The following is a 24,881-nucleotide window of genomic DNA, read 5'->3' on the forward strand; positions in this document are numbered from 1 at the left end:
AAATGAAATTACCAGAAATAAACATGGAACATAGAAGATAGAGCAGTGCAGCGCAGTAGAGGCCTTTTGGCCCACAATGTTGTGCCAATCTGTTATCCAACTAAGATCAATCTGCCCTACACACCCTACATTTTACTATCCTCCATGTGCCTATCTGACAGTTGTTTAAAAGTCCCTAAAGTATCTGACTCCACTACCACTGCTGGCAGCACATTCCACAAGTCTACCACTCTCTGAACCTACCTCTGACATATCCCCTATATCTTCCTCCAATTGCCTTAAAATTATGCTCCCTCATAATAGTCATTTCCACCCTGGGGAAAGAAGGCCTCTGATTATCCACTCTCTATCTATGCTTCTCATCATCTTATACACCTCAATCATGGCACCTCTCATCCTTCTTCACTCTAATGAAAGTGGCCCTAGCTACCTCAACCTTTCGTCATAAGACCTGCCCTCCAGTCCAGGTAGCATCTTGGTAAATCTCCTCTGCACCCTCTTGAAAGATTCCACATCTTTCCTGTAATGAGGTGACCAGAAATGAACATATTATCTTATGAGGAAAGGTTGAAGTAGCTAGGGCTTTTTTCATTGGAGTGAAGAATGTTCAGTTTTGAGGAAAGGTCACCAGACCCAAAATGTTAACTCTGTTTTTTCCTTCACAGATCCTGCCAGACCTGCTGAGCTTTTCCAGCAACTTTGTTTTTGTTCTTGAAATAAACGTGGGTTGCCTAAAAGGCAAAGACAGGAGAAGCTATAATGGAGAATGAAGAAACCCAGAGACGTTATACAACATAAAAGCTGAAGTTGCAGGTAAAGCTCAACAGGGCTGGCACCATCTGTGAAGAGAAATCAAAGTTAATGTTTCAGGTCTGGTGACCCTTTGTTGGGATTTCCGTTCCAATCTTTCTTCTTGTCCATCAAAATTAATTTCACTGTCGCTTCTGGTGTTTGACCAGGTATTTGCTAAAACTTCATTTCCACAATGACATCATATTTGGATAGTTGTCTGTCCAACTGTTTTTCTCTCTCTTTGGTCTCTATCCCTACCCATTATTTACCCCTTGCTCCCTCCCCCAACCCTATCTTCTGCGTAAAAACCCACATTTTCCTTGCAGCCAACAGTATGAGGGTCACTGGAATCGAAATGTTAACTTTATTTTCTCTTCAAATGCTGCCAGAACAGTTGTGCTTTTCCAGCAATCTCTGTTTTTGTTGCCTATGTAATATTAAGCCATTTACAAATACCACAGCACTAATTTTAAGCACATCTTTAAAATAATTCATTGCAGTCATGAATTGTGGACTGAAAGTTATGAGAGATGCGACTTTCTTTACTTATTATGTAACACCTTTCTTTCCAGCTCAGTCCTTCAAAGAATTTGCACAACTTCTTCATACTGTTGAAGAAGAGCGAAGACGATTGGTAAGAAAAATCTTTTCTTTTCATATTAATTCATGGGATGGGTGCATCGCTGGATAGAGCAACTTTTATTGTCCATCCCTTCTTGCCCTTAAAAAATTAACAATTAGCTGCCTTTTTGAACCATGTGCATGTGCATCCATTTTGAGCAGTCCATTTGTCAAAAGGACACTCACAATGCCTTGAAATTCTTGATTCTTTGAAAAAGAAGGTAAATCAATAGCATATCAAAAAGTGGCATTGGGTTGGGTAGATCATATTGAGAAAAGCACGGGCACAAAATCGATGGAGTGAATGGCTATTTATGCATTTCGACAGTTTAATATTCCCTGTCATTATTATTCTGTTAAAATTCATAGTTATTAAAATGTTGGCCAAATAGATAGAAAGATCTTTGAGGCAGAGAGTACACAAAGTGTAAAAGAGAGTTTCTCAGTTCAGGAATATTGAGAGTAACTCCACAGAGGCCTGTATCCCATCACCAAGTCACCCTTTAATTACTCATGAAGAATCCTTGACACTGATCCACCTCCCTCAAAGCCAGCTCTCAGAGTGAACAGGATGTCTGACACTCCTGTTTATGTCTTTCAGCCAAGGCTCCCTGATTGGACGAGGTTAACAACCCCAATCAGAGGACAAATATTCTATGACATCCACCCGACTGACTTCAAGATTGTCACTACAGGGAACATGTATATTCCACAAGAGTCTGTTCCTGGGCCAGTGTTAATTGCTAGATACATACATGCCTGCACCTGATGGTATAGGTTTTGTCTGTTGTTGATTTACTCGCTGAACTGGCTGATCACCATGCTAGATAACCTCATCAGGGTGGCCTTAGATGAAGCTTCAATAGAGACCGCACTGATGATGTTACCTAGCATCATGGCAAAACATCTGTGCAAAAGCCAACCAGCTCAGCAAGTGAGCCCATAACCTCATCCACAACCTGAGCTACAAATCTTTACAAGGTTCTATCCATATTTACTATGAAACAAACTGTTAACTTTGAGATAGCTGTTTCCCAGAAGTTCAGGGAAATTCTACTCAGTACACTTTTTGAAATATTTATAGAAAACAGCAACCCATTCGGTGACTTTCAAACAACCACTAGGCTTGAAGTGGCAGAGACCCACTGGGACACTGGACTCATTCCATTTCCGTTCTGGATCTGGTCCAGGTCAGGCAAAAGGCATGCAAGTGCCCTTAGTTGGAAGACAGGCTATGGGAGAGATTCCAATCCTACCCAGCTGGAGCACCTGTGATTGACACCATACTGATGCCCCAAGTCAGTAGTCCAGCTCAGTGTCACTGATACGCTCATGAGTGAGATCCTAATGAGGTCCAGACAGACAGAACCAAGTGTGATTTTATCTGTGCTGCGTATGTCAAAAGAGGTCTTCAGATAACTTCAGCTGATTGACATGCACATTCCACCATACATCAACCCCAACACTGGCTCATGTTACAATCCAACAAGATATGTAAACCGTTTAGGTTTTGGAAGACAATCAGGGAGGAGAATGGAGTTCTCTATTGGCTCCTTCAAGATAAGGAGAGAGAGGTAGAATAATTCATTCTTCTTAACAGTCACATGGCTATAAATTCTTCACTCAACCTCTTATGCTCCAGTCTCAGCCCATCCAGCCCATTTTTATAGCATTCTAATAAGTCTTTATTGAACCCTGTTCAGTTTAATAATATCCCTCCTATGTTAGGGTGACAAGAACTACGCACAGTCCTCCTGAAGAGGCCTCACCACTGTCCTATACAACCACAACATGATGCCCCATCTCCTATACACTTTGGTCTGAGCAATGAAGACATGTGTGCTGATGTTGCCTTCAGCACCCTGTCTACCTGTGATGCCACTTTCAAGGAACAATGACCCTGCACCCCTAGGTCTCTCTGCTTGACACTCCCCACACTGTGTAAGTCTAAAACTATGGTTTGTATTGCTAAAATGCAACACTGCACAAGTACCCACATTAAACTCCACCTGCCACTCCTCAGCCCATTGACCAAATTGATCAAGATGACTGTAATCTTCGATAACCTTCTTCTCTGTCCATCATACCACCAATTTTGGCGTCATCTGCAAGCTTATTAATCATGCCTCCTATTTCTCATCAAAATTGTTTATATAAGTGACAAACAAAAGTTGGCCCAGTACTGAGCCCTGCAGAACACTGCTGGTCACAGACCTCTAGTCAGAAGAACAATCCCCCACCACCATCCTCTGTCTCCTACCATCAAGCCAAATTTGTATCCAGTTGACAAGCTCACCCTGAACTGTATGTGATCTAACTTTACTAATGAGCCTACTATGTAGAACATTGACATAGGCTTTACTAAAGTTCATGTAAACAAAGCCTACCTTTCTGCCCTCATCAATCTTTATGGCTAGTCCCTCACAGCACAGTGGCTCAGTGCTTAACACTGCTGCCTTACAGCACCAGGGACCCAAGTTCAATACCACCCTCGTACAACTGTCTGCGTGGAGTTTGCACATTCTCCCCGTGTCTGTGTGGGTTTCTTCCAGGTGCTCCAGTTTCCTCCCACAGTCCAAAGATGTGCAGGTTAGGTGGATTGGCCTTGCTAAATTACCTATACTGTTCAGGGATGCATGGATTATGTGAGTTATAGGGGAATATGTCTGGGTGGGATGCTCTGAGAGTAAGCGTGGACTTGTTGGGCCGAAGAGCCTATTTCCACACTGTAGGGAATCTATTATATAGAAGAGCTCAATCAAGTTTATGATATATAATTTGCCTCACACAAAACTATGCTGAACGTGCCTAATTAGCCCTTGCCTTTCCAGATGCATGTAAATCCTATCTTTCAGAATCACCTTCAACAACTCACCCATCACCGAAGAGAGGCTCACAGGTCTATAGTCCCCAGGTTTCTCCTTAAAGCCTTTTTAATAAAGACCATAAGACCATAAGAGCATAAGACATAGGAGTGGAAGTAAGGCCATTCGACCCATCAAGTCCACTCTGCCATTTAATCATGGCTGATGGGCATTTCAACTCCACTTCCCTGCACTCTCCCCGTAGCCCTTAATTCCTTGTGAGATCAAGAATTTATCAATCCCCGCCTTGAAGTCATTTAATGTCCCGGCCTCCACTGCACTCCGTGGCAGTGAATTCCACAGGCCCACCACTGTCTGGCTGAAGAAATGTCTCCTCATTTCCGTTCTCAATTGACCCCCTTAATTCTAAGGCTATGCCCACGGGTCCTAGTCTCCTCGCTTAACGGAAACAACTTCCCAGCGTCCACCCTTTCTAAGACATACATTATCTTGTAAGTTTCTATTAGATCTCCTCTCAATCTTCTAAACTCTAATGAATACAATCCCAGGATCCTCAGCCATTCATCGTACATTAAACCTAGCATTCCAGGGATCATCCGTATGAATCTCCGCTGGACACGGTCCAGGGCTAGCATGTCCTTCCTGAGGTGTGGGGCCCAAAATTGGATACAGTATTCCAAATGGGGCTTAACTAGGGCTTTATAAAGTCTCAGAAGCACATCACTGCTTTTATATTCCAACCCTCTTGAGATAAACAACAACAATAATCAGCGGGTTAGATAGGGTGGATAGGGAGAAACTTTTTCCTCGGATGGTGACGGCGAGCATGGGGGGCATAGCTTTAAATTAAGGGGTGATAGATATAGGACAGATGTCAGAGGTAGTTTCTTTACTCAGAGAGTAGTGAGGGAATGGAACGCTTTGCCTGCAATGGTAGTAGATTCGCCAACTTTAAGCGCATTTAAGTCATCATTGGACAAGCATATGGACGTACATGGAACAGTGTAGGTTAGATGGGCTTTGGATCGGTATGACAGGCCAGCACTACATCGAGGGCCGAAGGGCCTGTACTGTGCTGTAATGTTCTATTACATTTGCCTTCTTAATCACAGCCTCTATCTGCGAGTTAACCTTTAGAGAATCCTGGACCAACACTCCCAGATCCCTTTGTACTTCTGCTTTATGAATTTTCTCTCCATTTATAAAATAGTCTATGCCTGTATTCTTTTTTCCAAAGTGCCAGACCTCACAACTGCTCACGTTATGTTTCATCAGACATTTCCTGGACCACTCTCCTAAACTGTCTTAATCTTTCTGCAGCTTCCCCACCTCCTCAGTACTACCTGCCTGACCACCTATCTTCGTATCATCGGCAAACTTCGCCACAATGCCCCCAGTCCCTTCATCCAGAAAGTCACAACTGTAGCCACTATCCAGTGCTCCAGCGCCTCGCCCGTGGTAATTGATGATACAAATATTTCCAATAAGCAATTACTTCCTTAAATTCCCAAAGTACCCTGGGAATCACTTGATCAGATGCCAGGGAGTTATCTAAGACCTCCAGCAGTTTCTCTTCTGAATTATCAAAACATCAATGTTTATTTCTGAGCCCTCTAGCCTTCATTTCTTTTTCCAGAGTAAAATCTGATGCAAAATATATAGTGATTGTAACGAGGCCATAGAATATGAGTTTGCTGATTGGGACAGGTACTGTAGTCTAATCAGGGAGTCTTGGCTGATGAATGTAAGCAGGAATGTCAGAGTCTCTGTTCACTCTGTGAGCTGGCTCTGAGGAAGCTGAATCAGTGTCAAGGAGTCTCTACTTTTAAATAAAGGGTGACTTGGTGATGAGATACTGGCCTCTATAGAGTTATTTCAGTGACAAGAGAAAAGCACATGCACATTCTATGTTCTATGTTCTATGTTCTGTGTTCTATGTTCTATGAAATGCACTCTCAAAAGTTGTCTTTGAATTGGAGTAAGCATTTATGGCATCATACTGTTATTTGTGAAGCTTGGCTCGGTTGATCCTACCATGAAGACTTGGCCCAGTATGTGGAAAAAATGCATTATATTGTTACAAAGTTATGTAGAGTAGTCATGAGTTGAGTTGATATTTGGACACTAAGTAAGAGGGTCTTTCAATCTAATTAAGGAAAAGTTGATAGATCTGAAGTTAGAGATCTCATAATTAGATTATGTATCTGAGGTAAAGAAAAAGTAAACAGAGTAGGTGAATTAGCTAGATAATAAAATGTGAGGCTGGATGAACACAGCAGGCCAAGCAGCATCTCAGGAGCACATCCTGAGATGCTGCTTGGCTTGCTGTGTTCATCCAGCCTCACATTTTATTATCTTGGAATCTCCAGCATCTGCAGTTCCCATTATCTCAGGTGAATTAGCTAGATAACATTTGAAGGTGGTGCATCATCTAATGAAGCAGGAAGCAGATAAGAAATCTAAAATGTGTATGTTTTCCAGTGGGAATAAATTATTAGTGCTGTTAATGGTGGTAGGAGATCCCTTCAAAGCAAGGTTTAATGGTCCTTATCAGATTGTAAAGAAGTTGAGTCAGGTGAATTGCCTGGCAAATGCCAAATAAGAAAAAAAATCTTTATCGGCTATGTTATGTGAATATGCTGAAACCTTTATATAGCAGGGACAGGGAACTGTAGAAACTGGTATTACTTACAGCCCTTCAGAGGGAGGAATTGAATCCAGATGATTTGAATTTTGATGTGCCTCAAATTAAATTAATGTGGAAGTCCTTGGAGTATGGGATAGGATAGTGAGCTATCTGTCTCAGGAACAGAGAACCAAATTAAAAGCCATGTTGCAGCAAGATGAGGACATATGTAATAATAGAATGAGGAGGACTAATATTCGTACATGAGGTTGAAGTAAGGAAGACTGTTCCAATTAAACAATATCACTACAGGTCAAATCCTCTCAAAGCCACACAGTTACAGAAGGAAGTGGAAGCGATGCCCCAAGGAGACTTCATCGAGCCAAGCCAAATTGAGTAGAGTTCACTGATCATGTTGGCTCTCAAACCTGATGACACACAGTGATTCTGCGTATATTATCAGATGGTCAACTCCAAAACTAAATTAGATTTGTACCCAATTCCAAGGCTGGAGGACTGTGTAGAAAACATTGACAAGCCACTTGCATCACAAAGTTGGACTTACTTTGTGGCTACGGGAAAGTACTTTTGTCAGAGAGAGTAAAAGACATTTCTTCATTTGTCAGCCCAAATGAGCTGTATCAATTTAAAGTAATCCCCTTTGGAATGAAGCACACACTACTTGTGCCACCTGTATAGACACCTTAGTGATCTTTAGCCACTCATAGAAATATCACATGGTGTATTTTGAGCTTTTTTGAAAGGCTACGGGAGGCAAAACTGGTTATGAATTTAGCAAAAACTGAATTCGCGAAGGCAGAAATGAGGATCTTGGGTCACAATGTTGGACATGGAAGGATGACCATGAGGAACTTGAAGATGAAGGCCATGGAGGAATTTCCAAGACCACCTTCAAAGAAAGAGGTGCTTTGATTTTGGGACTTAGCGGATCCTACCAGAAGGTTGTATCAAACTTAAGTAGTGTGATAGTATGACTGACCAATTTGCTAAAGAAGAACACAAAATTTTGGTGGACAGAACAACACCAGGAGGCAATTTGAGAATTTAAAAGTTGTGTTAACCACCACATTGGTTTTAGCCACACCATATTTCCTGAAACCCTGCAAAGTCACTATCGATGCCAGCGATGTGGGGTTGGAGCGCTGTTGTTACAGGAGGATGATGGCGGAATTGGTTATATTTTAAAGAAACTCAATGTCCACCAGAGAAAACACTCCACCATTGAAAAAGAAATACTGAGTTTGGTACTGGCCTTACAACATTTTAATGTTTATGTTGTGAACAATGTTTCAGAGACTGTTGTGTATACAGACCACAATCATTTCATCTTTTTTGAAAGATTTAAGGACAAGCATACAAGACTATTTCTTTGGAGTCTTCTATTACAGGCTTTTAATTTACCAATTGTACATATTGTGGGTTGTAAAAATGTTATTGCAGATGCATAATGGTAGGTTTAAAAGAAAATGTGTAAGTAAGATAGAACCAGTCGGTTCCATGTTACATATGTATGCAGAATTAGTATGAAAGCTGTAACTTTAGATTATTAACATATGTATCTTGTGATAATGGTCATAAAATTAAAGAAAAGCCATCTTTTCATGATGATGGCTTTCTTTTCTAAGGGAGGGTGGTGTTACAAAGTTGTGTTGCGTAATGGTGAATTGGAAGGCAGGAAGCTAGAATTTGTTTGTAAAAAAAGATCAGGGAGAAGAATGTGTGGCTGCTTTATGAGGTAAAAGTGCTTTTCTAAGCTTAAGAGATTTATACAGAAAATGTGCCTAAACAGCTGAAGGCGTGCAGTCAGTTCTGAAATTGAAACATGTAACAATTCACTGTGTGTTTGGAAAGCTGACACTTGTTTTGTTTTTTTGGGAACGAGCTGGAATCAGCCAATTAATTTAAACCAAGCACTAAGCAATTGGAAGCCAACAAAATTTAAATCTGAAATAACAAAGCGTGGAGCTGGATGAACACAGCAGGCCAAGCAGCATCTTAGGAGCACAAAAGCTGACGTTTTGGGCCCAAAGGATCTGCAGTTCCCATTATCTCTGATACAAAATTTGTATCTGGTCTGAGGTTGTCAAAACAATCAATGTTAATTTAAGAAAATTGATATGTCATCCAAGGTTTGTAAGGAGAGGAATTTTGAAAATCAGTGTGGCAGCAAACCACCATTTGAAAAATAAGCATTTAGCTCTCAAGAAATTGCTAAGCTCTCTAAGAAAGTACTATCTATAGGTAAAAGGTATCACCACACTTCTAGCTAAGAGTCCGCAGAGAAGACTTCACAGAGAAAACATCCCTGACAGCCGGATCAGCAGAAGAAAGGTTCTTATGACTTGAGAACAATAGAAGAAACGTGTAAACTTTGAGAGACTAAATGTTAATTTATTTTCATATCACATGAGTTTTTATAAGTGGGACTTATGTTTATTGGAATAACATACAGTATAGGGAATCCTTAGTACTTAAGAGGGAATTGTTTGGTTTTTTGAGATATTAATGGGATAACATCCCATTAACATTTATGCTCCTTATCTTTTTACACAGGGGTATGTGGAAACTGTCTTAAACTTACTGCCCAAATAGGATTGGGTGGGAAATGTTTGTTAAGGTGTGAGACTTGTGTAATTCTGTAAAGGGATGAAACTTCTGTAAAGGTATGAGACTTCTGTTTCTACTGAAGTGGCCAGGTCAGTGACTTTTGTTCAAGCCAGACACTTGGGCGACTTGAAATCGCATTCTGTCATTAATCAGTCACTTTGTGAACGATCAATGCTATATCCTGTTCTCTTTATGTTCCAAATGTAGTAATTGTTTTATGTATCAGCCAATTTATAGAGTATAAAAAGTGGGGACTGTCCGCTGTTCAGGGAGAATTGCTTATGGAACTCAGCACCCTGTGCCGGGTTGTGTACAGCAATCCTCCACAGCTTGTACTTGCTTAATAATAAAGGATTGTGTTTTTGTAACCAGGCCAGTGCCTTGCTATTGCATCAAATCCGTGAGGGTCTCTGAAGAATGAACCTAACATTGTTAGTAATTCTGTTAATTTGTTCACCATTATAGTTAAATAAATAATTTGTTGTTTGTTACTTATAAAGTGAAGATCAGGTATTTTCTTTCATTCAACCTCCCCTTCTCCATAACAGTTTAACAGATTAGGCAAGATGAGGTCAGCTTCTCTGGGTGTTTTGGGTTTAATTATTAGAAGGGGACCTCTAGCCTTAACAGACTGGGGGCTTGTGTTTCAGTTTTAATTATCAGAGAAACTTGACCTCTCATTTTCTAACAATATTAAAACCATTCAAGAATTGACAGATTTAGTTAAGGAATATTACAAGCCCAAGGCCCCTCTGATTCTGAGGGACTATTGGTTTTCCTCAGTAATTTGAAACCAGGGGAATCTGTATCAGGATTTTTCACTAGTTTAAGATGACTGGCAGATGCATGTGACTTTGGTTTAACCTTTCTTGAAACACTGGGAGACTGGTATGTCAGATTTATGATGTAATTTTGCACAAGCGCCTACTAGCTGAAGCCCTTCTGGACTTCAAAGACACATTACAACTGTCATTCAGGAAGGGTTCTGAGGAAGGGTCACTTGATCCAAAATGTTAAGTCTGATTTCTCTCCACAGATGCTATTAGACTTGCTCAGCTTTTCCAGCAAATTCTATTTTGACATTATAACTGGCTTTGTCATTGGAAAACACAGCAGGTGGAGCATATGAGTTGTAGGTTATTCCAATGGAAGTATACACCGTCACCAGGCTGACTGAGCTTGGGGAAACACCATTTGAGAGAAAGCAATTACAGAGCCTCACTCATAACATATCCTGAACAGAGGGACGATAGGTCAGCCCATAACAAGAGCCCAAAACAAAGCCAAGCCTTGGCCAAACAGTTCAAATTTTCTTTGCAATCGGGACTGGTGAGCTATTGGGTGCTGGTATGTGGACTCGTGTCCCACTTGACATAAATTGTGTAAGGGAATTTATATCGTATGAAGTCCACCTCACTGACCTTATTGCAATCACTACATCTCTCTCTTCTGAGTCTGAGGACATAGGCCATTAGTTTTGACGGCTTCTCCTAATGTGTTTTGACACTAGGTCAGGTTCCTCCAACTCTGCCCCTGATTCGGGCAGTGTGTTATACACCATAACTCACCTCTTGCATCTGGAACATCTCAGAATGAAATTCACTCTCCTCTTCAAGTAGAAAAGGCATTGAGGCACTGACAGTCACCACGTCCATCTCAGATTCTGAAGTCACTTCAATGCTTGATGGAGAAGTAGGACCCACAGGTTCCAGAACAGTTAGAAAGACAACACCATTTGTGAGTTTGTAGCTTTTATATTGTCCATGTGCTTGTTCCGGACTGTCACACCTACCTGAACTTTATACGTCACTGGACCTGACCTCCTGTCAACCATGCCTCTTACCCATGCAGGCCCATTCCCATGGTTCCTACACCAACCTTCATCCCCTGAAGTAACCTGTTTTTCTTGTATAGCGAGCCTTGTGTCTGGCATTGACATTCCTGATGCCATTTCAAAATATTCATTTAGTATCTCTCCTATCTCCTGAGGTTCAACACACAGACAACCTTGTTGATCTTTAAGTGACCTTATTTTCTCTCTAGTTACTCTTTGCTCTTAATGTATTTGTAGAATCTCTTTAGATTATCCTAAACCATACTTGCTAAGACTGTCTCCTGTCCCTTCTTTGCCTCCTGACTTACTCTTAAGAATGCCCTTACACTCTTTATATCCTTCCAGTCAATCCCAGTTGTCTATATCTAAAATGTGATTCTTTCTTATTCTTGACTGGAACTTCACTACCTTTATTAATCCTTTGGCCCTGCTCTTACCAGGCTTGCCCTTCACTCTAATAGGAACATCATGCCTCAGAATTCTCATTATCATACTTATAAAAGCCTCCCATTTGTCAGCCATCCTTTTACCTGTGAACAGTCTACTCCAATCAACTTTTGAAATTTCTTGTCTGATACTATTAAAATTGCCTTATTCCATTTAAGAACTTTAAAAGGAAGGCGTGAGCCTTTTCCATAACAATTTTGAAACTAACAGAGTTATGATCACTATTCCCATAGTGTTCCTGTACTAACACTTGAGTCACTTGCCCTGCCTTATTTCCCAAGATAAAGTCAAATTTTGCTCCTACTCTAGTATGTACAGTTGCATATTGATCAAGAAAATTTTCTTGAACATATTTAACAAATTCCTCACCATCCAAGTCTTTAACACCATGGCAACCCCAATTTGAAAAATTAAAATCCCTTACCATTGTAACCCTCTTCTTCTTGCATGTGTTGGAGATTTCTCTACATATTTGTTCCTCAATTCCCTCTGACTGTTGGGGTGCCTATGGCACAATCCCATCAATGTGATCATTACTGTTTTTATTTCTAATTTCTATTCGTATAGTTTCACATGACTCTCCCTCAGAAACACCCTCATCTTTAGGACGTAAGTTGATAAAATTATTAAAATAACTGCAAATTTCAAAAAGCAAAGTATTTTAAATGCTTGCCAAAGACTTGATATTAGCACAGTTTAATTTTTTGTGTAAATTAAAACTCTGAGCAACAAAACTACCTACATTTGGAAAAAAAACCAAAGAAATCATATTACCTTGTAGGAAATCTTATGTTAAATACAATGGTACAGGTAGAAGATATGATACCTCCAAATTATTTAAAATTGCAAATACTTCTGACAGCGAATTAAAATTGAACTGTCTGGAAATATGGAACATAGAATTAGAATGTGGAATTGCATCATGATCACAGAATAAACCCAGTGGTAAAGGAGTGATCATACTTCTTTATTCTGCAGTTTTGATAGAAGATCATATCTTAAGATCCTATCAAAGTGGAGGATAATAGACAGGTTCCTTCGCCAACTCTTTAAACGTATTTGACAACAAATACCAATCATACGATATGAAGGGGGTTAGAGAAAGTAGTCAGAAATAAAATATTCCTGTTGTCAGTTGGTCATAAATCAGAGGGCAAAGATTTGTAGTGCTTGTCAAAGAAAAAAAACGATGTCATGAGGCAATGCATTTCCATGAAGTGAGTAGTTGTGCCCTAGATATACCTTTTGTCAGTTTTTTGGAGGAACATTCAATTGTGATCTTGAAAATGGAAAATACCTTCGGGATAAATACTTGTTGAGTTCAAGGCTAAGGGAAGGAAAATGGAACAAGCCAACTTACTTTGACAGAGAATGGTCACAGATATCATGGTCAAATGACCTCCTACTGCGCTTTGACTACTCAATGTATAACCACGGCTCCTCTGGAGCAGTGTTGGCTGTAAAACATTATCTAAGTGTGCAATAGTCTGCTGTATCATGTTTAAGTGTTGCAACCTCAATAGTGCACCCTGATGGGAAGAAGAGATTCATGGGGATTGTCTGGATTGCCTGAATTTCTGCATTAGATGCTGTACCTCGCTGCTAGTTTCACAGTTCTAATGATTGCTGATGCTGATGTTTTGTTGTCATTATAACTGCACAGTTTGGATCAAATTGTTCTTCTGTCCTTTACTGAATATGTCATGTCATACATAGGCTACATTGCTCTCAACCTGCTTCTGTGCACACTGCAGCAAAGTTTAACTTTCATTACAGAAAATTGTGATGTGAACTTGTCACTGAAGTATCACAGAATAAAATGTTGCAGTTGGCAGTATGTCGCATGAAGGTAATTTGTGAATTCTGGGTCACAGTAGAAAAGACTTGTATTGTAAGAGATTTATTACATTTTACAAGTCTCTCTAAGTTACAGCACAGGGGAGGTGATGGCCTAGTGGTATTATCACTCAACTATTAATCCAGAAACTGAGGCAATGTTCCAGGGACCGGGGTTCGAATCCTGCCATGGCAGATGGTGGGAATTTGAATTGCCAGGAGAAAAAAAATCTGGTTCACTAATCTCTTTCAGGGAAGGAAACCTGCCATCCTTACCTGGTCTGGCCTACCTGTCACTCTGGGCCCACTGCAATGTGGTTGATTCTCAGTTTCCCTCTGAAATGGTCAAGCAAGCCATTCAGTTATATCAATCGCCAGGAAGCCTCAAAGAATTGAAACCGGCAGACCACTTTGCACTGACCTACACATCGTTAAAGGCAATGACAGAAACAGCCCTGTCGACCCTGCAAAGTCCTCCTTACTAACATCTGGGGGCAAGTGCCAAAACTGGGAGAGTTGTCTCAAGCTAGCCAAAGAAGAGCCTGAGCAGTCATACTCACAGGATCATATCTTACAGACATTGTCCCAGACACCACCATCGCCATCTCTGGATATGTCCTGTCTCACTGGCAGGACAGACCCAACAGAAGTGGTAGCACAGTAGTATACAGTCAACAGGGAGTTGTTCTAGGAGCCCTCAACATTGACCCATGAAGTCTCATGGCTACAGGTTAGACATGGACAAGGAAACCTCTTACTGATTAACACATACCATCCTCCCTCAGTTGATGAATCAGTACCCCTCCATGTTGAATAACACTTGCAGGAAACACTGAGGATGGTAAGGGCACAAAATGTATTCTGGGTAGGAGATTTCAATGTCCATCACCAGGAGTGGCTCGACAGTAAAACCATGGACTAAGTATGTCAGTCCTAACAGACATAGCTAAACTGGGTCTGCAGCAGGTGGTGAGGGAACCAGTAAGAGGGAAAAAAACATTTGACCTTAGCCTTAGCAATCTGCCAGCTGCAGTTGCATCTATCCATGACAGTGACAGTAAGAGTGACCACCACACAGTCCTTGTGAATACAAGGCCTCCCTTCACATTGAGAAGAACTTCCACATCACTGTGCTAAATGGGACAGACTTAGTGCAGATCTAGCAACTCAAGTCTGGACATCTATGAGGCACTGTGGGCCATCAACAGCAACAGAACTGCACTCCAGCACAATCAGTGACACCATAGCCTGGCATATCCTCCACTCAGACATTACCATCAAACCGGAGGGATCAACCCTGGTTCAATGGAGAGTGCAGGAGGGCATGCCAGGAGAGCACCTGAAGATGAGGTGCCAACCTAGTGAAACTACCAAACAGGCCTACATACATTCCAAACAACATAAACAGTAAGTGATAGAGAGAGCTAAGCGATCTGACAACCAAAGACCTGATCTAAGCTCTGCAGCCCTGCCATATCCAGTTATGAATGGTGGTGGACAATTAAACAACTCACTGGAGGAGGAGGCGCCACAAATATCCCCATCCTCAATGATGCAAGTGCCCACCAGATCATTACAAAAGATAAGTCTGAAGCATTCTCAGCGATCTTCAGCCAGAGGTGCCAAGTTGATGGCCCATCCAATGGTCCCCAGCAGAATGGATACCAGTATTCAGCTAATTTGATTCACTCCATTTGATATCAAGAAATAGCTGGAGGCACTGAATGCTGCAAAGACTACAGGCCCTGATAACATTCCAGCACCAGAACTTGTCACTCCCCAAGCCAAACTCTTCTCAAACAGACAAAATACTGACCTCTACCTGAAAATGTGGAAAATTGACCAAGTTATGCCCTGTGTATACAAAAAGCAGGACAAATCCAACCTGATTAATTACTAGCCCACCAATTTACTTTCAGTCATCATAAAGTGATGGACAGTATCATCGACAGTGCTGTCAAGCAGCACCAACTCAGCAATAATCCGCTCAGTGATGTCCAGTTTGGGTTCCGCCAGGGCCGCTCAGCTCCTGACCTCATTACAGCCTTCAAGTATGGACAAAAGAACAGAATTCCTGAGATAAGGTGAGATTGACAGTCCTTGAGATTAAAGTTGCATTTGACTGAGTGTGGCATCAAGGAGCCCTAGAAAAACTGGAATCAAAGGGCATCAGAGAAAACTCTCTGGTTGAGTCATATCTGGCACATAAGAAGGTGGTTGTGGTTGTGGGAGGTCAGTTATCTCAGTTCCAGGACATGTGTGCAGGAGCTCCTCAGGGGAGTGCCCTAGGCACAACCATCTTCAGCTGCTTCATCAATGACCTACCCTCCATCATAAGGTCAGAAGTGGAGATGTTTGCAGATGAGTGCACAGTGTTCAGCACCATTCACAACTCCTCATGTCATGACGTAGTCTGTGTTCAATGCAACAAGATCGGGACAATATCTGGGCTTGGGCTGACAAATGGCAAGTAACATTCATGTAACACAAATGTCAGACAATGACCATCACCAATTGGGGACAATCTCACCACCTCCCCTTGACATTGAATGGTGTTACCGTCACTGAATCTCCCACTGTCAACATCCTGGGGGTTAACGTTAACCAGAAATGCAATCGTCTCACCACATAAATACAGTGACTACACGAACAGGTCAAAGTCTGGGAATATTGTGGTAAGTAGTATACCTCCTGACTCCCCAAAGCCTGTCCATCATCTAAAAGACACAACTCAGGAGTGTGATAGAAAACTCCCCACTCACCTGGATGAGTCAGCTCCAACAACACTCAAAAATATCGACACCATCCAGGACAAAGCAGCCTGTTGAATTGGCACTACACCCAATCCACCCACCACCGATGCTCAGTAGTAGCAGTGTATATAATCTACAGGATGCAATGCAGAAATTCACCAAAGATCATCAGACAGCATCCTCCAAACCTATGACCACTTCCATCCAGAAGGATAAGGGCAGCAGATGCATTGGAACATCACCACCTGCAAGTTCCCCTTCACATCGTTCACCCTGCTGACTTAGAAATATATTGCTGTTCCTTCACTGTCGCTGGATCAAAATCTTGCAATTTCCTCCCTCAGGCCATTGAGGGACTACCTACAACATGTGAACTGCAGCAGTTCTAGAAGATAGCTTACCACCACTTCTCAAGGGCAACTTTGGGTGGGCAATAAATGCTGTTTAGCCAGCGATGCCCACAACCAACAAATGAATAAAAAATGTTTATGCCCCTGCCCATGTTAAATGCAATGTATCAGTTGCTGAATTCAAAATTTCTTTGACACCATTGCCATCTAGAGGTTCACTTTAAATTTTAGGCTAGGTTAAAAATCATTAGTCATATGTAAGGTGTAAAATGTGCACAAGTAACTCAGGAAACTGATTCTTTATGAGGTGAAGTCTTGGAGCTCTTCATCCGGGACAACTGAATTCAATCCTAACCTTTCGGTTAGCAACTAAGTGCTTTGTAGATTCTGTTCATTATTCCTCAAGTTGCGCCTGCTGAAACTGTTGCTTTTACTGTGCTTTCAGTGTATAATAATCCCTTGGAAATGCTTGTTGAGGATGAGCCACCAGCTCAAATACTTCAGTGAGGGTGGCCTGCTTCAGCTTCCACCTGCAGTGAAATAAGCAGGCTTTCAGACATCTCTTTCCCAAAGCAATGTTGAATGGTGTACTGCTTCATTCAGAACCTAAACCTGTTTGGAAACATCATAGAGTCCATACAGTGTGGACACAGGCTATTCAGCCCAACAAGTCCACACTGCCCCTCCGAAAAGCATCCAACCCAGATCCATTCCCCTAACTCTGCATTTCCCATGCCTAACCGACCTAACTTAGTTAGGTCTCAGGATAACCATAACTAGTGGTGACTGTTGCTTGATGAAAGTTTACATATTTTACAGCTTGTGAATTCCAGAGTCGCTAGTACTGCATTGTTAGAGATGCCTGTCTGATACGCAAACTACGCATTCAAGTGAATGATAAAGGATCCAGAGCAGCAAGTTTTTTAAAAAAAGGCAGAGTTTTATTCTGGTTGCAGGTCAATGTTCTTTCATCATCTAACAGCATAGAAAACTGATTAATTGGGTGGTCATCTCTATATGTGGAAACCGTATTCCTACTTGACTGTAGGGCTGTTTGCTCATTAGAGAGAGATGACTAATGGTGGTTTAATCTGATGGCCATCAAGCCTCAGGTGAGGGGAAGATGTTGAGAAGCAGGGTCCTTCGTGGTAGCCTCAGCTGATGCAGGAATCGAATCCACACTTTTGGCATAATTCTGCATGACAAGCCAATCACCCAGCCAATTGCACTAACTAAACACTGTTGCTTATATCGGATCTTCCTGTAGACAAAACCCACAGTGCTCCATTTGCCTTAAGATAATTGTTCTTGAGAAAGTAGTTAATCATAAGCAAAGCATCTAACATGGTTGAGGGATATAAATACTTTTCATTCTTCTCCCTCTGGACAATTGAATCAAAGAAATTAGGCATGGGTGTACCAAGTTCATATGTGTTTACGTCTAGTTTACAATATTTTGCACAAACCAGATTGTGGCTGAAAACAGATATTCAAATGGTAGTTATATGATGCCTACACTGCCAGGGTTCCTTCTTGAGCATCTATGTTTTAGTGGGGTAAGGGGTCTTGGTGGACTAGCAATTAAGCACCTATAGTAATACTGTTAATCTTAAAAGGAAAGTGCACAATGGTTGCAAGCAAGACGAAAGGCTTTGAGAAGAGGAATTGCTGAAAAAAATTGTCAAATGGGATTCCCCAGGTTTACCAGTCCCACTTTTAAGGTTGTACATGATGGACAAGAGATGAGATATCCTTCTGGATGTGAGTTTGCTCGCTGAGCTGGAAGGTTAGTTTTCAGACAATTTGTCACCTTTTGTTATTTGAAAAAATATACTTTATTCATAGAATGTACAAAAAATAAAACATTTATACACCTACCGAGTCATGCAAGCCGTTCCGGGTTACCCAGGGGGTACGTACACCAACTAAAGGCGAAAAAAAAACAAAGTAAAGAATATACCCCGGCAGCCGTCTCCCTGCATGGTTCCCGTTGGCCGCCTGACCAGTTGGGGAAGGCGCCAGCTGGGCCCAGTTACCAGATAGGACCCTTTTTTCTATTCTGGACGAGGGGTTTGATACGGTGGTCTTTCCCCACCGCGCCTTGGCAGCGGCTGCCCCAAGCTTTAGCACGTCCCTCAGCACGTAGTCCTGGACCTTGGAGTGCGCCAGCCTGCAACACTTGGTCGGGGTCAGTTCTTTCAGCTGGCAGACCAGCAAGTTGCGGGCAGACCAAAGAGCATCTTTCACCGCATTGATGGTCCTGCAGGCGCAGTTGATGTTGGTCTCGGTGTGTGTCCCGGGAAACAGCCCATAGAGCACGGAGTCCCGTGTCACGGAGCTGCTTGGGACGAACCTCGACAAATACCACTGCATCCCCCTCCGGACCTCTTGCGCATAGGCACACTCCAGAAGGAGGTGATAGACAGTTTTGTTGCCCCCCCCCCCCGCAGCCACCTCGAGGGCAGCGTGCGGTGGCGCAAAGATTCCGGGCGTGCACAGAGGATCTCACTGGCAGAGCCCCTCTCATCACCAGCCAAGCAATGTCCTTGTGCTTGTTTGAAAGTTCTGGCGATGAGGCATTCTGGCAAACGACTTTGGCAGTCTGCGTGGGGAACCACACGACGGGATCCACTCTCTCCTTTTCCCGAAGGGTCCTGAGGATACTATGTGCTGACCACTGCCTGACGGCCTTGTGGTCAAAGGTATTTCCTTTCAAAAATTTCTCCACGAAGGACAGGTGGTACGGGACGGCCCAACTACTCGGAGCGTTCCACAGCAACGAGGACAGTCTCATCCTTCGCAACACCGGGGACAGGTAGAACCTCAGTAAGTAGTGACACTTGGTGTTTGCGTACTGAGGATCTATGCACAGCTTGATGCAGCCGCACACAAAGGTAGCCGTCAGGGCGAGGGTGGCGTTCGCTACGTCCTTTCCCCCATTTTCCAGGTCTTTGTACATGGTGTCCCTGCAGACCCGGTCCATCCTCGAGCCCCAAATGAAGTGGAAGATGGCCCGGGTGACCGCAGCGGCGCAGGTCCAGGGAATAGGCCAGGCCTACGCCACATACAACAGTACCGAAAGCACCTCGCACCTGACAACCAGGTTCTTATCCGCGATGGAGCGGGACCGGAGCGTCCACCTGCTCAGCTTCTGCTTCAGTTTGGTGATATGCTCCTCCCAAGTCTTACTGCACGCCCCAGCTCCACCGAACCAAACACCCAGCACCTTTCGGTAGTCTGTCCTGACGGTGAAGGGGATGAAGGAGCGGTCGTCTCAGTTCCCGAAGAACATGGCCTCGCTCTTACCTCTATTGACTGGCACCCGAGGCCAGTTCAAACTGGCCGCAGATGTCCAACAGCCTACTCACCGACCGACGATCGGTGCAGAAGACGGCGACGTCATCCATGTACAGGGAGGTCTTGACCTGAAGGTCTCCGCTGCCTGGGATAGTCACGCCCTTCAGGCTCACGTCCTTCCTGATGGATGCGGTGAAGGGCTCCATACAGCACACGAACAAGGCAGGAGAGAGTGGGCAGCCCTGCCTGACTCTAGATCTGACGGGAAAACTGTCCGATTCCCATCCGTTGATCGAGACTGCGCGAACTGTTAATGTAGAGCAGTCGGATCCAATTGCGGATGCCCTCTCCGAATCCCAATTTGGAGAGGACATCCCTCACGTAAGCATGAGAGACCCTGTCGAAGGCCTTCTCCTGGTCCAGGCTGACGAGGCAGGTGTCCACCCGCCTGTCCTGTACGTAGGCGATCGTATCCCTGATGAGCGCGAGGCTCTCAGCGATCTTGCTGCCCGGCACAGCACAGGTTTGGTCAGGGTGAATCACCGACTCCAGGACAGACCTGACCCGGTTGGCTATGACCTTGGCCAGGATTTTGTAGTCCACGTTCAATAGTGAAATAGGACGCCAATTCTTAATTTCTTCCCTCTCCCCCTTCCTCTTGTAAATGAGGGTGATGATGCCCTTCCTCATGGGCTTGCACATTTCCCCTGCCCGAAGCACACTATCGTACACCTCCAGCAGGTCCTGGCCGACCAGGTCCCACAGAGCGGAATACAGCTCGACCGGTACGCCGTCGCTCCCGGGAGTCTTATTCCTCTCAACGGACTTGAGGGCTCTGGTACCTCGTCCAGGGATATCGGCAGGTCCAGCCCATCCCTCGTGCCATCGTCTAAGACCTCCGTGATAGACGGCAGGAATGACTCGGAGGCTGTGCTGTCCGTGGGCTTCGTGTCGTACAGTCCGGCATAGAAGGATCTGCTGATCCTCAAAATGTTGGGCCGAGACGACGTCACTGAGCCATCGTCCTCCTTCAGCCGGCTAAGCACAGAGCTCTCTTTGTGCACCTTCTGAAAGAAGAAACGTGAGCACGTCTCGTCCTGCTCTACGGAGCGGACCCTGGACTGGAAGATTATCCTGGAGGCCTCCGCGGCGAAGAGCGAGGCTTGCTGGCCCCTCACCTCGTGGAGGTCCTCCGTGACATCGACCCCCATCGACTGCAGAAGGAGCAGGTTCTGCCTCCTTTTCTGGAGTTGCGACAGCTTTCCCCGCCTCTCTCTCGCCTTCCGAACACCCTTGAGGACAAAGAACCTCTTGATGTTCTCCTTCACTGTCTCCCACCAGTCGCCCGGAGACTCAAAGAGGGGATTCACGGTTCTCCAACCGGCGTATTCCCTCTTAAGCTCCTCAACGTTTTCTGGGGTCAACAGAGTCGTGTTGAGCTTCCACGTCCCCTTGCCGGCCTGCTGGTCGTCCCGTAAATGACAGTCGGCCAGCAGGAGGCAGTGGTCAGAGAAGAACACCGGCTCGACGCCGGTGGACCTGACCGAGAACGTCCGTGACACAAACAGGAAGTCTATCCTTGAGCGGATAGACCCATCTGGCCGCGACCAGGTGTATCTCTGCTGCGCTTTGTTTGCAGGGGTGTTGAAGACGTCGAGCAGCTTGGCGTCCTTCACCATGCCCATCAGGAATCTGGACGTGACGTCCAGTTGACTCTCCCCACCCGCTGTCCCCACGCTGGATCTTCCATCTGCGTAGATGATCCAGTTGAAGTCTCCGCCTAGGATGACTGGCCTGGATGTAGCCAGCAGGGGTGGAAGCCGCTGCAGGACGGCCAACCGCTCACTCCGTACCGCTGGGGCGTACACATTGATCAGCCTCAGGGGAGCGTTCCTGTAGGTGACATCAGCCTCTACGAGGCGCCCCTCCCCCCACCAACTCCGGAACTTGAGAGATGGTGAAGTTGCGCCCCTGCAGCAGAATAGCCAGGCCCGAGGAGCGACAGTCGTTACCCCCCGACCAGATCAAAGGCCCACATGTCCAGGTGCCCGACCATTTCCCGTACCCGCTGAGGTGCGGTATCCCGCACTCCTGCAGAAACAGGAGGTCCGCCTTGACGGTGGTCAGGTAGGCCAACGTGGACATGCATCTTGCAGTGGACTTGACGCTGCGCACGTTAATGCTCGCAACTCATACCCCCATTGTGGGCAGTGACCGCAGTACCCTCCCAAAATCCAAGGTCCAGCCCCTCCATCTGTCCCTTCATGCCCACTGCCCAGGCTAACTGCTGCATGTTCTCCGGGCTCAGGAAACCGTCCATGCTGTCTTCCGGGTGGCATCCCTCCGTCGGGGGTACGGAGGCAGGAGAGTCCGGCTCTGGGTCAGGCTGGGGACACGCTGTTTCCTGCTTCCTGCCTGAAGGTTCCGGGGTGCACTCCAGGGCCCTAGCGGCGCATAGCTGGGTGTCGGAGGGAGCCTCAGGACGCCTCCTGTCACCTGGAATCGGGATGCTGCTTTCTTTCTCCCTTGAGATATTTAGCTTCTGCTTTGGGTGGGCCTCATCCGAATCTCCCACGTCAGAGGAGCTCTTATGGCTCCCCTGTAGCTGCCTCTTCCCGCCTGATGGTTGTGGTGCCGGGGCGCGCCTTCCTCCTCGCTTTCCGGACCGTTGTCCCCTGGGTCACCTGTCGCCTCCTCCATCGACTCCGGGCTGTTGGGGGGGAGCAGAGCCTGCAGGGGCCCTTTGCTGGCCTCGGGTCTGCCCTACGGGTTGGGCCCTCCTGCACGACCTGGCCCTCCTGCACATTAGGGGGGTCCTTGCAGGGGCCTGGTGCCTTCCTCTCCTCCGGGGGGGTCTTGCCCCGCATTGCCCCTGCCGGCTACCTGGGCGTAGGTGGTTCCCCGCCGCGGTCATGCCCTATAGAGGTGGCCCGCTTCCCCGCAAAGGTTGCAGCTTTTTTCTTTTGGGCAATCCTTTGCAAGGTGTCCCTCCTCCCTGCAGTTCCTGCAGATGGTGGCTTTGCAGTCGGCCGCCACGTGACCTGACCTACACAGGCATGGAAGACTTTAGGTTGCCCTGCATAGGTCAGGTAGCCCTTGCTCCCGCCAATCGCGAAGCTGGACGGTGGGTGCACGATGTTCCCGTCCGCGCCCGTCCTCAGCGTCACCCTGACCTGCCACTTACTGGTCCAGATCCCGAAGGAGTCCATGATGTTGGTTAGGTCCCCTTCCACCTTCACGTACCTTCCGAGGAAGGTCAGGACATCAACTGCTGGCACATACGTGTTGTACGTGTGTACAGTCACCATACAGCTCCTCTGCACTGGCATCACGAACAGCGGGACAGCGGTCAGTACAGAGAGGGGGCCCTCACCTCCTTTCTCCTTGAAAACCTCCAGGAAGCGCTCGCAAAGCTTGGCACTCCTGAAGGTCACATCGTAAAAACCTCCTCCGGGGAAATCCTGCAGGCAGTAAATGTCTGCAGCAGTGAACCTACAACAGTCAAACAGGACCCTCTTCACGAAGAAGGTGTGATCCACAGGTGCACCTTCATCCACCTTCTTCACGGAAACACGGATGGTGTTCTGGACCCCCTGATCCAGAGCACGAGCACTCACCGCAGCCATCGTTGCAGGTTAGCTGCTCCCCTGAACCAGCGTTCGGCCGAAGCCAGCATTAAGATCCACTGGTTGCAAGGGCGCACAGCCAACCTGACGTCTTCCTTCAACCTCCAACACAGTCGCACTCTCCTCTTCTCGGTCCACAAAAGAGTGGGTCTTTATTTTGTTCCGGATGTAAGCTGGTTCACTGAGCTGGAACATTCATTCCCAATCCCTCACCATTCCAGGTAACATCAACAGTGAGCCTCCGATGAAGCGCTGGTGTTATGTCCCGCTTTCTATTTAGCTGTTTAGGTTTCCTTGGGTTGGTGATGTCAATTCCTGTTCTTTTTCTCAGGGGATGGTAGATTGGCTCCAAGTGTTTGTTGATGGAGTTCCCGTTGGAATGCCATGCTTCAAGGAATTCTCGTGCGTGTCTCTGTTTGGCTTGTCCTAGGATGGATGTGTTGTCCCAATCAAAGTGGTGTCCTTCCTCATCCATATGTAAGGATACGAGTGATAGTGGGTCATGTCGTTTTATGGCTAGTTGATGTTCATGTATCCTGGTGGCTAGCTTCCTGCCTGTTTGTCCAATGTAGTGTTTGTCACAGTTCTTGCAAGGTATTTTGTAAATGATGTTTGTTTTGCTTGTTGTCTGTAGAGGGTCTTTTAAGTTCATTATCTGCTGTTTTAGTGTGTTGGTGGGTTTGTGGGCTACCATGATGCCAAGAGGTCTGAGTAGTCTGGCAGTCGTTTCCGAAATGTCTTTGATGTAGGGGAGAGTGATTAGATTAGATTAGATTCCCTACGGTGTGGAAACAGGCCCTTCGGCCCAACAAGTCCACACTGCCCCTTGAAGCATCCCACCCAGACCCATCCCCCTATAACCCACATACCCCTGAACACTATGGGCAATTTAGCATGGCCAATCCACCTAGCCTGCACATCTTTGGACTGTGGGAGGAAACCGGAGAACCCGGAGGAAACCTGCGCAGACACGGGGAGAATGTGCAAACTCCGCACTGTCAGTTACCCAAGGCTGGAATCGAACCCAGGTCCCTGGTGCTGTGAGGCTGCAGTGCTAACCACTGAGCCACCGTGCCGCCCTGGTTACTGTTTCTGGAGCCAATCTACTATCCGCTGAGAAAAAGAACAGGAAATGACATCACCAATGCAGGAAATGACATCACCAACCCAAGGAAACCTAAACAGATAAATAGAACATGGGACATAACACCAGCGCTTCATTGGAGGCTCACTGATGATGTTGCCT

General features: G+C 45.2%; 1 protein-coding gene across 1 annotated transcript in view; it reads left to right on the top strand.

The window, feature by feature from the left end:
• arhgap42a (Rho GTPase activating protein 42a) overlaps positions 1-24,881 on the top strand; it is a 356,591-nt gene that overhangs the window by 157,293 nt on the left and 174,417 nt on the right. Inside the window, exon 3 of the mRNA XM_048533512.2 lies at positions 1,365-1,426. Within this exon, the coding sequence (XP_048389469.1) occupies positions 1,365-1,426 (62 nt within the window). The remainder of the gene's footprint in view (positions 1-1,364; positions 1,427-24,881) is intronic.

The sequence above is a fragment of the Stegostoma tigrinum genome, chromosome 6 (genome assembly GCF_030684315.1).
Source record: "Stegostoma tigrinum isolate sSteTig4 chromosome 6, sSteTig4.hap1, whole genome shotgun sequence".
In the NCBI taxonomy this organism is placed as follows: Eukaryota; Metazoa; Chordata; class Chondrichthyes; order Orectolobiformes; family Stegostomatidae; genus Stegostoma; species Stegostoma tigrinum.